The 13012-nt window shown below is 48.7% G+C and overlaps 1 protein-coding gene across 1 annotated transcript in view; it reads left to right on the forward strand.

The window, feature by feature from the left end:
- Positions 1-13012, forward strand: part of Dock5 (dedicator of cytokinesis 5) — a 186785-nt gene that overhangs the window by 75488 nt on the left and 98285 nt on the right. The window contains exons 5-6 of the mRNA XM_046447718.2: positions 465-561; positions 11556-11704. Of these exons, the coding sequence (XP_046303674.1) occupies positions 465-561; positions 11556-11704 (246 nt within the window). The remainder of the gene's footprint in view (positions 1-464; positions 562-11555; positions 11705-13012) is intronic.

Here is a 13012-nt window from a genome sequence, read left to right on the forward strand (position 1 = left end):
AGGTAGTGGAGTAACTGTGAGGATTTTTTTGTGTTTTCCATGCTGTGAAGCAGCAGGTGAGAAGCGGGTGCTGCCCCAGTCCCTGCTGGAAAGAGGTGGCTGAGGTCACAGTGTCCGGGATGTTCACGCCAGGCACACTCTCTTCCTGTCCTCCCTGGTGGAACCAGTGAACACAATGTTTTTCTCACTTACATTTCTGAGAATTACTGAAGCCATCATGAGGCCATATGGAGGGGTGGAGTCTGCAGAACCTGAGCTCAGGTGGGGGACTGTGCTGTTCTGAAATGCTTCCTTTGTCTCAGATGAGGGTAAGTGTCCTACCCGACACACGCTCCCTCCACGCGCAGGTTTTGCCGATTTCAAGCCGGAGCGTCCCCATTCCTATCTTGCATTTGGGGAATGTCGTCTAGAAAAGCACTTCCGATCACCCCACGGTAAAAGGAGCGTCTGTTTGGTTCTCTCAGGCAGAACGAGACCGTGATCCCTGGGGAGCTCCCGCTGGTGCAGGAGCTCACGTGCACTCTGCGAGAATGGGCTGTCATCTGGCGCAATCTCTACGTGGTGAGTGTCCCTCCAGGGCTGGGGCGTAGCAGTGGCCATTCCTGGGCCCTCAGCCTGTCTGTCTGTCCTGCTCCAGAGGCGTCCTCTGCAAGGTGTGGGCTTCCGAGCAGCTGTCTGTGTGGAGGGAGATCCCTCTTTCCTGGACCACACAGTGGCTGGCAACCGGCTGATTCTCATTTCCCTGGAATTGGGTCAGTGATATGGGATCGTAGAGGGAAGTAGGTGTAATCATTAATTAATTCAGTCTTTTCTCAGCTGCAAACATGCCAATTGTGAAAGTAATAATGATAGTAATAACTGCAGATGCTTACCTAATCCCTCCTCCGTGCCCGAAACCACTGCGGATCCTTACAACACTCCTGTAAAGTATGTGCAATTACAGTTATTAACCCACCAGTAAGGAGCCTGCGGGGTCACTGAGCATCTCCGCCTGCACCATGAATACAAAGGCATAAGTGTTTCAGTGCTCAGCCACCTGAGGGTGACCTTCCTAACCACCTGACCTTACAGACTCCGCAGTGTTCCTCTGTGGGCAGGGCAGGCTTCCACGCATGGCAGAATGCTGCTGTCTGTGCTGGTTCAGTGGGAAATTACACAGGGACCTGCACAGCCTCTGTGATAGACCATTATCATAAAATGCATGTGGGTTTGCAGTCAGGGCTGCTGTGATGCGGATGTGGTTCGTCCCCCTGAGACTCATGTTGGAGTTTCATTCCCATTGTGAGGCATTAAGCGGGAGGGACCTTTGGGAAGTGATTAGGATTCAGTAAGGTCATCAGTGTGGGGCCCCATGATTGAATAGTGACGGCTTTATAAGAACAGAGACCAGGGTTGGGAGTGGTAGCGGGAGTGGTGGCGCATGTCTGTAATCCCAGCGGCTTGGGAGGCTGAGGCAAGCGGATTGTGAGTTCAAAGCCAGCCTCAGCAAAAGCAAGGCTCTAAGCAACTCAGTGAGACCCTGTCTCTAAATAAAATACAAAATAGGGCTGGGGATGTGGCTCAGTGTTCAAATATCTCTGAGTTCAATCCCTGGTACCCCCACCACCACCACACACACAAAAAAGAAACAGAATAGAGATGAGAAGGTAATCACTTATGTGTTCCTTGTCTCTTACCTTGTGATGCTCTGATCTGCCATCACCAGATTTAGCCCCTCGGCCTTGGAGCAGAACTGTAACCAACACAGACCTCTTTTCTTTATAACGTATCCAATCTGTGGTATTTTGTTACTAGCAACAGAAAACAGGCTAGGACTAGGACCCAGTAAATCTAGCAGGGAATATTACCAGACTGAGAGCAGCTATATTGCAATTGGCCAAGGATGTTCAAGGTCCATTAGCAGCATGCCTAGCTCGTCTCCAGTTCAGGAAGCTGTTCTTCAGTGCTGGAATCCACGAAGACTCCTCCCTCCCTTCCTCCCTCCCTGCCTCCCTCTCTTCCTTCCTTCCTTACTGTGGACTGAATCCAGAGCCTCCTGCATACTAGGCAAGTGCTGTACCACTGAGCTACACCCCCTGCCCTTTCAGTTTTGAGACGGGTCTCACTAACATGCTCAGGCTGGTCTAGAACTTGCCCTCCTCCTGGCTCAGCCTCCCAAGGCCTGGGATTGCAGGTGTGCACCACTGCACCTGGCCTACACAGACTTCTCTAAAGTTACCTCTTTCCTGAACATCTGTTGGTGAGTACCACTTGGTCTTCACCTCTGCAGATAGCCTGCAGCTTCCCTGGCTAATCAGGACGTCGCATGATGAATTCCCATGTGAATGAGTTCAGTGAGGTCATGGACGAGGGAGGATGGCCCAGGAGCTATTCTCTTTTCTTCCTGTGACTTTGTTTTTATTCAGGTTCTTGTCTGGTCTTTCTGCATTTTAACTTTCAAAGGCCAGTGACGCACACCAGTAATCCCAGAGACTCAGGAGGCTGAGGAGGAGGATTGCAAGTTTGAGCCCAGCCTGGGCAATTTAGTGAGATCCTGTTGTAAAATGAAAGAGTTGGGGATTCAGCTTGGTGGGAGAGCATCCCTGGGTTTAATCCCCGGCACCGCCACGCCCCCCTATACCCCAGCCAGCCTTACTAAGTCACTGAGAGCCCCATCCTAGGTCCTCTGTGCCAACAGCAGTAACCACCCCGCATGGTAGTGTAAGTTCCAAGAGATCCTGTAAGACACTTCATTTCCATTCAGCGCCGTCACTTCCCATGACAGATTACAGCAGTAGAAATCACCAACCCCTTCCGTGGAAAAACATAATGTTCCTCTGTCTGCCCAACCTTCAAAGCTTCATTTAAGCCCTTTCTTCTCCATAATGTGTCTTCAGAACACACTGATCCGTAACATTTCCCTCTGGGCTATCAGAGTACTCTCTGTTGCATGTGGTCTGACCCTTGGGGGATGCAGCCTCTGATCTCTCTCTGGCCAGTTTAGGAGAGAGCTCACTCTCACTTCCTAAATCATCAGCTCTGGGAGGATGGAGATGCTGCTGTTAGCCCTGTGGCCTGCATTGATCATCTGGCACTTACAGAAAGCACTCTCTGGCCCTGGTTAATTGATCAGTTAGTGGCTTTAAGTGGATGAGGAATTGCATATATGTGCCTTGGTTCCTTAGCATGCTCTTTCTGGAAGTGGGTGAGTGATGAAACATATTGCATAAGAATAGATGCATATCCCTGCATTGTCTGTTTTCTGTTACTGTCATGAAACACTTGAAGCAGGTAACTTATAAAGAAAAGAGATGTATGTAGCTCACAGTTCTGAAGGTTCAAGGGCCTGAGGCCAGCATCAACTTTGGACTTGTGAGGACCTCATGGCAGATGGCCTCCCAGTGGTGGGAGCTTGTGTGACAAAGGGAGTGTCCACATGGCAAGACAGGAAACCAGAGCATAGGGAGGGGCCCCATTCTTTTTATAGCAAGTCCCTTGAGATAACTGACTGGGCCTCACAGAAGTACATCAATGCCTGCCAGGGGTGATACTCTCAGTGACCTCACACAAGGCCCCACCTCCTGGAGGTTCTACCATATGGGGTGGGGGGCGGGGGTTCCAGAACATGAACCCGTGGAAGACAATCTCAAACCATATTTTAGGAAACCGTAGTCACCCCTGATCTCCAAATCCAAATTGCTGCAGAACCTGAAACTCTGTAAGCACCCACATGACACCCTGAATGGGAAGTTCCACGCCTGAGCTCCTGTGGGAACCTTTGTTTCATGCACAACACTGTTAAAATATTCTATTATATCATCTTTAGCCTTCATGTAAAAGGCGATGGGAGGCATAAACAAATCTCATGTTTTGACTTGGATGCCAGCCCCCAAGGTACCCCATTTATGTATATGCAAATATCCCCCAATCCAAAAGCAACCCAGAACCTCTCTGGTCCCAGGCATTTCTTGTCAGGGGTAGTCAGCCAGTGTTGGAAAGGAGGTGCCTTGGTTTAAGACGTCGGGGAAGAGTGGAGAGTACGAATGAAGGGAGCCTTTCTTTCTTGCTGAAGTGTCACCGTTCATTTATAGACCCACGGACGTTCATGCCAGGTGTGTGTTAAATGGAACTGAGAAGTAGGGGTGAGGCTCAGGGGTAGAGCACTTGCCTAGCTTGGACGAGGCCCTGGGTTTGATCCCCAGCCCTAAAAAAATCAATAAATATGGGCTGGGGTTGTGGCTCAGAGGTAGAGAGCTCGCCTAGCATGCGAGAGGCACTAGGTTCGATCCTCAGCACCACATAAAATATATTGTGTCCACCTATAACTAAGAAAATAAATATTAAAAATAAATAAATAAATAAATAAAGCAAGCCATCCCCTCTCAGAGGGCAGCATGTGGCATATCTTAATTTGGATGTATCTAATAAATATTTATTTAGTTGTTTGGGAATATTTTAAGATGACTGATAGCTGCCACTGATTGACATGAAGACATTGATAATGAGCTGAGTCAGTCAATGGGGCTAAGTGATCTCCTTCTGCTTGTGATGGTGCCTGCTTATCTGTTAGGGAAGAATCCGCTTAACATGGCTTGTTATTAACTGTGACTTTCTTTCTTCCAGCCCCTTACCAACATGAACAGTTTACTTCAGGCAGAATTTCTAACCTTCTTTCTCAAAAAAATTCACAAGTCAAAATAACCAACCTGAAATATCATATTTCCACTGGGAAAAAACAAAAAAGGAAAAACTGAATCTCCAGTTTCCTTGTCCCACCCGCCCCATAGATTTTTATTAGTGCTTTTGTTTTCTGCTCTGTGCCCGAGTTCCTTGAGTCCATGTAAAGAGGAATACAGATTTTACTGCTACACCTTCAGACGGGAATCAGGTTTCTCTTCTATTTGCCCCTTCAAATTATGAGACCAGGCATTTTGCTTGATGTCTTTAATAACTCCTGTGATGCCTTATAAACCACTTATTAATAAGTTTCCTGGTTCTGTTCTGTGCCGTCTACATTTTCTGGACCCAGGGTCTTCCCTGAGGGAAATGCACTCCACTAACCAGATTGAGCCCAGCTGCGTAGATACTGATACTTACTCTAGAAAGGAAGGGCATTCGTCTGGTGTGATGGGTTTTCAGTAGCCCTACAGTGATATTCATAGAATATATGTTTTGCGAATTTACTGTGAAATAATCATAAATGTGTCCTAAGTGGGCGGGGCCTACGCTGCAGGAGGGGCACTCCCTGTGCTAAGTAAGAGGGGAACCCCCTGCCCCGAAAGAGGAGGGAATGGCTCCCGGCCTTCCCTGGCAGTGTTATTGTCTTCTGTTGAATTACCTTGGTGGGAGGGTTTGGCCTTGTGCCGGGGAGGAAGCCGGTGGCCCAGAAAGCAGGGCTGGGTTTCTTCTGCAGGCCCTGTCCTGAGAAGCCCTGTGGTCATGAGCAAGTCACTCTAGGTCTCCAAGCCTCTGCTGGATTCCTGCCCCCACTGTCAAGCTCCCTCTTGACCCAGAGCTGCAAGACCTGGGAGCGATGGTGGCTGTGAAACCCTTGTGCAGACCGGCCCCAAGGACTCTGTGCATGGGGGGCCGCCGCTGGAGACCTCAGCTATGGTCTTCCCTCTGGGCAGCCTTGGTCCATGGCTTCCCTCTCGCTTGGCTGCTGTAGCCGCTGCTGCTGGGGCCCCAGAAACTCCCTTCCCTGTGCCGCCCTTATCCAAGGCCACTTTGTCTCCCATAATCGGTTTAGGCAGAATGACCTTGAGAACTTAGCAGCAGGCTGTTTTCCACCAGAGACAGCGATCCTTCCTGCGTTAGGCCCAGGAGGCGTGGGTACTGCCGGCATCCAGGCGGCCCTTGGTGGGAGCCCGCCCCTGGGTGTTGGTGGATCGGGAAAGGAGGGAATATCCTGATCGATGAGGTCACTGGCCAAGTGCCAAGACGGGCCAGACAGGCCGACTAGCTCTGAAGTTCTGGCTCCCTCCTTCCCTGGGTATGTACGTTTATACTCAGAAAAAATAACAAACCCAGTAATAGTCACTGAAAACAAACAAGCCGGAGCAGAAAGAACTTGGACTCGGGAGGCACTAGCTAATCCTGTGGCCTGAAAACAGTTCCTTGACCTCTTAAGCTTTATTTTCCTTTTCTGAAGTAGGGATTTTATAGAATATATGCTTTGCAGATTTACTGTGAGGACTCGGCGGGATAATCTGTGTCAAACTCTGTGGCCGACACATGCCAGCCCTGACTGTCCCCTTACAATGCTGCTCCTTGAAAGAGCCGGTTGAGCTTGTATTTAGGAGAGCTCCGCATGTCCTGGCCTTCGCCCTGAGGTCACTTAAGGGTGCATTGCCCACCCGGCTCTGGTCACTGCCTCACCTTCCAGTCCTGTTATTGCTCAGCTACTCGAGGTCAGTGGGTTTGAGGTCTTCTACCCACAATTCCCTGGAACCTCTCAGGATCTTCATTTTCCCTGGAAATGGAAGGTGGATCCAGAGAGCTCTCTGGCCTCTTCTATTCCAGCAGCACCAGCCCCCAGCTGCCACGTGAGGTGGGTGGACACAGGAGCACTGACCTGGACATGGTCAGATTCATGTGGTATCTGACTTCTGGCCTGGAAATCTGTTGCCTACCACCTCCCCCCAATATGTCTTGGTCCTGCCTTCTAGCTAGAGAAAGGGTGGGGGATGGCTGTCCAGGCAGGCCTGTCCCCTGAGTGAGAGCAGATGGCCACAGAACCTGGTGATGGCGGTGGTTCATCCACGGTGTAGAACCCAGTGAGCTTAACTGGTAACCCAGAGTTCATGGGGAGGATTGGTCTCCGCTCACCCCCATTTAAAAACCCTGAGTCTGACTACAGTTCTAGAAAGCTGTGGAGCTAAGAAGGGCCCTGTGGCTGAGGTGTCTCCTGTCATTCCCTATCCTGGCAGATTAAGGCTGACTTGGTGACCGGCTGGTTATTGCTGGAGCACCAGCTCTGAAGGGCCATTGGGCTGGTCTCATGGTCTGAAACCAGCATCGGATCGCTTCTTCCCAAGGACAGAAAATTCCGACAGCTGTTCACCCTGTTGTCAGGGTGCTTTATCTGTGAATTGCCAGCCCCACTTCCACGTGGCTCTGATGAGAAGGATGAGGCGTGACGTGGAGGTGACAGGGACAAGGCACGGAGAGGGCTTTGGGTATTTTTCCAGTTTTGATTTTTCTCTGCGTTTTGGTTTTTCTTGGCGTTCAGGATTTCCTTTATTTCGGGAGGCAAAAGAGGGTCTAGAATTTGAATCTTGTCTTTGGAAATCAGACTTTGGCTAGGCGAGCAATCCTCCGTCATGGGATGGAGAGCTGAGGCCCTGGGTGGACAGGAAGTGTGTCTGGGTGGTCCCTGCGGCTCAAGGATGAAGAAGGATCAGAGTGCCAGGACTCGGCCCCAGGAGTTAACAGCCGCGTGGAAAGACAGGAGACTACTGCAAAACTCTGAGCAGGGGAAATTTGATGTCACACATGCCAAATGCACAAGCACATGAGGAGTGAGGTCCCACAGTTAACCAGGGGGTTGCTGGGGAGGATCAGTGGAGTCGAGCATCTCTGGCGGGCTTGAAGGCCCTGTCCTTGGGAATGGATCTCCGGACACTGCCTGGAGTTTTACAAATGAGCTTATCCCACAGGGCATGATTTGCCCAAAGTCACAAAGCAAGTTAATGACAGAATTAGAGATAGAAGCCAACCCCCATCTGTTTCCTCAAGCACTTTGTACTCCAAATCGAAAAATCCACGTGGAACAGGAAAGTTTGGTGAGCAGAGCTAACATGGCTTCTGTTGCACATGGAGATCTGGAGCACCCGAGAAAAGGCTTTTGGCTGTGGTCTCATTCGTGGAGAAAAGGAGAGAAGAATCCGTGTTTTCTGACACTCAGAATCAATGCGGTTGTCTGAATGGCCTCAGAATTTCTGTGCACTTGATGGACAACAAAAGGCAAAGCTATTTAATCTTGTGAATTTAATTTTCAGAATTTTTTTAAAAAAGATAAACAACTGGATTAGGAATATAAAAAGTGAGACCTCAGATATCTGCAAGCAGAAAAGCAGAAGAAATGCTAAGCAAATGCAGGAATGTCTCCACTGTCTAGGAGAAAGATAACCAAGGTTTTATTTTGTGTAGCCATTCCTCACTCAAAACCACAGTGCCATTTTTAAATTTGAGTCATCAGAATTTGTCTTTGAGGTCCTACTGTATCCTAGGATTGTGTGGAGTTTTGCAAAAAGGGTCAAAGAAATTATTATCTCACATGACAATGGCTGATAACTGCCGAAAAGACTACAGTAATGGAGAGTACATAGCAGAGAAGGCACTCTGGGCCTTCTCAGTATGCAGGCGTGGGCTGCACAGGATTTAGAAAACAGGGCAGGAAGGAGGGTGAATTAGTCCATTTTCTGTTGCTATAACATAATACTTGAGACTGGGTACTTTATAAAGAGAAGAGGTTTATTTTGCTCACAGAAAGTCCAAGATTGGTCAACTGCATCCGCTTGGCCTCTGGTGAGAGTCCCCCTGATGGTGTTACATAATCATGGCTTGCATCAGGACAAGAGGATGTGAACACAGGGTGAGAAGGAAGAGTGATTCAGGGGCTAGGCTTGCTCTTTTTATAACCACTTGCTCTATCAAGAGCCAACTCACAGCCAGGAATGGTGGCATATGTCTGTATTCCCAGCGACCTGGGAGGCCCAGGCAGGAAGATTGCAAGTTCAAAGCCAGCTTAGCAATTTAGCAAGACCCTGTCTCAAAATAAAAATAAATAAATAAATAAATAAAAGAGGGCTGGGGACATAGCTTGGTGGTAGAGTGCCCCTGGGTTAAGTCCCCAGTATAAAAAAAGAGAGAGAGAAAATAAATAAATAAATAGATAAATAAATGAAAACCTTCCAGGAGTGCGGCATTGATCCCTCAGGAAGGCACTGCCAGGGACCTAATTGCCTCATGACCCCTCCTTTTACGGGCGCTCAGCTTGTCTGTTCAGAGCTGACTTGCCCAGGAATCAAAGAGCGGCTTCTCCATCCTCCTCAGGGGAAGACTTGGCAACAGGGCGGGTGTGACAGGCCGTCATTCACTTGCCATCAGCAGCGTCTGATGTCACCGGGGCTGAGAACTGGTGAACATGTGCCCCAAGTGCTGCCGCCCCAGGATTCGCCAGCTTTGGAGTCCTTTCCTTCCCGCGCTGCCACAAGTCACATCTTAATTAAAACCAGGAAACATTAAAATAATAACAATAAGTAGACAAGTGGATTGTAGGAAAGAAGAAGAAAGGATGCCCTTTCTGCCTAACAGTTTTGAAAATCTTCTAGATTGAATTTCTCACTCCTTTTTCCATTTGGGAAACCAGTGAAACGGAAAGATTTTATAGAGGATTGGATTAAAAAAAAAAAAGTGCAGGTTTTACCTTTGCTCATAAAACAGAATGTGTGCCTGTCTCTTTTTCTGCTTCTCTAAGGACTGACTTAGGAGGAAGTGTGATCCAAAAAAAGGCTTAAATTTAAAGCACGAAAACAGGGCAGTTTCCACTTGTCCACGGGCTTCGCCTCTCGTTTTCAGATCCACAGTTAACAGAGCAGATGGCAGTTGCAGATAACCGGTGCTTCCTCCCGTGCCTGTGTGTTCCCATGAACTCTGAACTGAACAAGGTTTCGTCACACTCTGCTGACCTCGTGGCCCCTTGCAGGCTGTGGGTTCTCCCTCCACCTTTACTGTTTGTTCAGAAGGCCCCTGCCCAGGAGGGCGTGTCCCCGGGAGCGTTGCAGAAGAGGTCATTGCCGCAGAGCCACAGCAGCGCCCCAGTGTGTGCGCACAGGCACTGGGGGCACAGCAGATCTGTGCTTTTCTGTGACTCCAGAGGTCCGCAGTCATATCTCCCTATCGCGACTTTCACCTGAGAGTAAGAAGACAGCGGTTTCCTAGTGTACGTGGGCTGAGCAGAATCCCCCAGGTTCTGCCATATGTCAAAGTGATCCACAAAACGGTTTTCCTCATCCCTCTATATGAGTGGTCTCCCCCTATGTACCCAACATCATATTGCCCTATTTATGTTCTTACTTTCTTTCTTATTTGTAATGGTTTTTCTGTTTTCTTTCTGACACTTTTCATAGTCTGAAGTTGTCTTGTGTGTGTATGGATATAACATAATGTCTTGTATAATATTTTCTGTATACTTATTTATTGCTCTCGTTCCCTCTCTAGAATGTTAGACTCCTGGGTGCAAAACTTTGTTTCCAGCACATAGCACATGCTCATTGTTGGCTGATTTAAAAAAATATGTATATATATATGTATGTATGTATATATATATGCACATACATATATGTATATATATACGTATATATATGTGTGTGTATATATAATGAAACCAGGTACAGTGTTGCACACCTGAAATTGTAGAGACTCTGGAGGCAGAGGCAGGAGGATCACGTTTGAGGCTCGCCTCAGCAACTTAGCAAGGCCCTGCCTCAAAAATATAAAAGAACAAAGGACTAGGGATGTGATCAGTTGGTTGTAACTTCATTTAGATCAGTTATAGTAAGTTATTAGAAGAGCCCTAAATAACAGTTTAATATCTGAATAATCTAACAATTTTCCTGGAAAATAAAGATTTAAAAGTAATATTTATCATTTTATTTTCAAATATCCCTGACCCTGAAATCACATTTCTTTCTCCATTCATGATTCTGTCCTCCAGGACATTTTTTAGAACGCCTTCTCAGTGCTGGCCTCTAGGGACAAAACTAACATGCTCCTCCTGTGGTCGGGGCTCATCCTCCACAGAGCGCTCACGAGGGACAGGCCAGGCCATTGGGTGCTGGGTGCTGGGTGCTGGTCAATTCCGGCCACAGCGGAGACATGAGTTGGGGCTTTAAGGGAGAGCTCCTGAGTGGCAGCTGAAGTCAGCATGGCCAATTGGTGGAGGTGCCCAGTGTGGGTGAGCAGGGGCTGGGGCCGGGTGGGAGGAGCAGCAGGGGAAATGCCCAAGGAGAGGGGCGGAGCGGCTGGGAGAAACCCACAGAGGTTGGTGGGAAATGCCCTGGGCTTGGAGGTGTCTGGGGAAAGTCCCTGGAGGGTTTTAAGCAGGAAAGACATGATAGGAGTTTTAGGGTGGGTGGGTTTTGATGTACTTGGAATTGAGGACCAGCCAGCCTTCCCACAAATTGCTTATCCATTTTCCTGTTTTCTGCCAGTACTGAGAAGTGAACCAGGTGCTCTGCCACTCGGCCGCATCCCAGATCTTCTTATGTTTTGAGACAGGTTCTCACTAAGCTGCTGAAGCTGGCCTCAAACCTGCAATGCTCCTACCTCAGCCTCCCGAGGGCTGGAATTATAAGCATGAACCACCATGTCCCTTAGCACTTTGCCACTTTTCAAGTTGCAGTGAACAGAGGGAGCCCCGGGCAACGCCATTCCCTCCCAGCGCACAGTGTGTCCTGTAGCACAGCGAGCTGGCTAAGTAACACTCCCAAGGAAGCCATCAGGGACGCTCCCTCTCCAGCGCACCATTTCTTTTTCCAATATCTTTTCTCCACCTCTTTTTCCCATCTTAGAACAACAAGGTCACGCTCTTCCGCCAGCTGCAGCAGATGACCTACAGCCTGATTGAGTGGCGCTCCCAGATCCTGTCTGGGACACTCCCCAAGGACGAACTGGCAGAGCTCAAGAAGAAGGTCACAGCCAAAATTGATCATGGCAACAGGTAAACTGAGGGTGCCCTTCACTGGAAACCTGGAAAATGACCACACCTTCATGCTGAGGATACTCACTGTTCCCAAAGAACATCTTTAAAAAAATTTTTTTGAATTTTAATTGGCACAATAATTGTACATAGGTGTGGGGAACAGTGTGGTATTTCAACATGTGGATACAATTTTGTGATGGTTTGATCAGCATAATTGGCACATCCACTCTTTATTTGGGGGGGGCGGGTACCAGGAATTGAATCCAGAGCCACTTAATCACTGGGCCCCATCCCCAGCCTTTTTTATTCTTTATTTTGGGACAGGATCTCTCTAAGTTGTTTAGGGTCTCGCTAAGTTGATGAGGCTAGCTTTGAACCTGTGATGTTCCTGCCTCAGCCTCCAGAGCCTCTGGGATTACAGGCATGCACCTCCACGCCCAGCCATGTCCACCACCTTAAACAGTGATCATTTCTTTTTTGGGGGGACATTCAGAGTTCTCTAGTGGCTATTTGGAATATACCTACCGTTCATTGCTGCCAGCCATGGTCACCCTGCAGTGCTGTAAAGCACTACGTGCTTCTCCTCCTATCTGACTGCCCCCCTGTGCCTCCCCTCACCCCCACTCCCACCCTCCCCAGCCTCACAACAAACTTTTGATCTATGAGTGACCAGAGAATGACGCTTTCTGCTCTCTTGGTGTCTTAGAAAACAGTTAGTTTCATTGAACATTTTTCACGGTCGCCTTGCGGTCCAGACACCGTGTTGGCCCTGCCTTCATGGTGCTAACACCTAAATAGAAAGCTCGGAGCTTGGGATGAGGCTGCTCCGCTGCCCCAGAAGCTGAAAGGGACTGAGCACTGGAGCTGGCCCTCGGAGAGGCCTGTGACCGTGTCTGCGTTTTGCTCCAGCAGTGGATGCTAGCTCGCTGTCAGGCTCCTTCTGTTCCTTTACTTCTTCCCCTGGTTGGGACCCTGGCTTACAGTGATTGAAAACTGGCATCTCCAGAGCACCGAGAGGTGTTTCCAGCCAGCGATTATGTCTGCAGTCTGAAGTGCCCATCACTTTATTGATCTTCCGATTAGTTCAGGGAGTAGGTCCCAGCTGTCACTGCCTTTTGGGAAATGAGAAGTTCAGTCAGTTTATCCCAGTGGGTAGAGGCCTGGCATTCACGCCTCCCAGATGGCCCCTTCCCAAAGGTGGCAGTGGGTCTCTAGTTAGCTTTTGTTGGGATCCGAATGGCATCGCATTCCGTTTTCCGAGTTTCTTCAACTTGTGAATACGTGATTTTCTTTTCTCAATACCTTTAATTCATTTCTCTAGCCTCG

The sequence above is a fragment of the Marmota monax genome, unplaced genomic scaffold (genome assembly GCF_021218885.2).
Source record: "Marmota monax isolate L192 unplaced genomic scaffold, Marmota_monax_Labrador192_F-V1.1 WCK01_AAM20220418_F8-fsc00040, whole genome shotgun sequence".
Classification (NCBI taxonomy): domain Eukaryota; kingdom Metazoa; phylum Chordata; class Mammalia; order Rodentia; family Sciuridae; genus Marmota; species Marmota monax.